We start from the raw sequence: 1233 nt of genomic DNA on the forward strand, positions 1-1233 counted from the left end.
TGGCTTGACTCGTAGCCTGAAGTTCGTGGCTTCTGGTTTGGCAATGACATTGCCGAGGGGCTCACCAGCATTCATTTTTGGGAACTGGCACTTATATTTGTTCATGATACTTAAACCCAGTACAAGAGACTGAAAAGTACAAAAGAAAAAAATAAGGAGGAAGAGAAGAGAAAATATGGTAGAAGAGAAAGACAAAGGGAGAAAGCAGGGATAAACACAGCACACCCACTTCTAAACTAACATTTTGACACCTGCTCTTACTATTTTACAAATAAAGCACTGCTTAGACACACTGCCTTTGAGCTGCTGGGCATAGTTTAAATGCACCCTTTTTCGGCAATGAAAAACTTTACATTTGTGAGACTGAACAACTAAACTGACGTTTTCCAAATGTCATGCTTGTGGTGTCTTAAGTCTGTGACGCAACAGACCACATGACACTGGCCGCAACGAAGAGGGCGAGTCCAATTAGTTTACTTGGACAGCCCCGGATGTTCGAGGTGCAATTCACATCTGACCGGCAGTGTAATGGTTTGCTCTGGGGTTAAAGAGCAACAGTATGAATAAGGTGAGACGTGGTCAGAAGGGGCAGTGGCAGCCCCGCGAAGGACGGTCAGACCAGCTATGATCATAGCTAGCGATCTGCCGGGGCCTCTGACGACCACGTGGGCTAAATACTAAAAATCGTGTCCGTGTATTTATTTATGTGCGACCTGATTACCAAGGTGCCCTGCCGTCTAGCAGGACACCACATTGGCGACGAGGAGGGAGGAGCCGTGCCGTGTTTTTCCTGCCCTGCAGCGGCTGCAAGTTGAGCGGTGCTCACGCTGCGAGTGCGCACAGCTGGCTCACCTCTCTCCACGTGGGGCAGCGGCCATAATACATGTGGTGCTCGTTCTGCGCGTGGAGGCAACAAGTGGTTCAGTTCTCCAGTTGGGAGCACACCGCACTCCTGACGGCGGCCGCTCCTCCAGTGGTGCTCGTGCCGCGCAGGTGTGCCGCCTGTATCCTGAATTAAAATTGGGCTGCCGAGTGCTGCCCCCGGCAAAGGGAGGCCCAGGAGTGCCGCCAAACGACTGCCTGCATTGGAGGGAGAAGGTGGATGCAGCTGACATCCTCATGAATACAGTGAGCCTTTTCTCTGATTCTGTGGCCACACGATTGATGCCCTGAGCCACCCCGTTCCGGCCGGCCCTCGTACCTTGCACAGGTTAGAATTCTCCCTGCAGATAC

The 1233-nt window shown here is 51.7% G+C and overlaps 1 protein-coding gene across 1 annotated transcript in view; it reads right to left on the minus strand.

Annotated features, from left to right (window-relative positions):
- LOC138287161 (cadherin-related family member 4-like) overlaps positions 1-105 on the minus strand; it is a 182049-nt gene extending 181944 nt beyond the window's left edge. The window contains exon 1 of the mRNA XM_069227521.1: positions 1-105. This exon is cut by the window's left edge and continues 16 nt beyond it. Within this exon, the coding sequence (XP_069083622.1) occupies positions 1-105 (105 nt within the window).
- Positions 106-1233: the final 1128 nt, after the last annotated feature.

This window comes from Pleurodeles waltl, chromosome 4_1, assembly GCF_031143425.1.
Source record: "Pleurodeles waltl isolate 20211129_DDA chromosome 4_1, aPleWal1.hap1.20221129, whole genome shotgun sequence".
Taxonomy (NCBI): Eukaryota; Metazoa; Chordata; class Amphibia; order Caudata; family Salamandridae; genus Pleurodeles; species Pleurodeles waltl.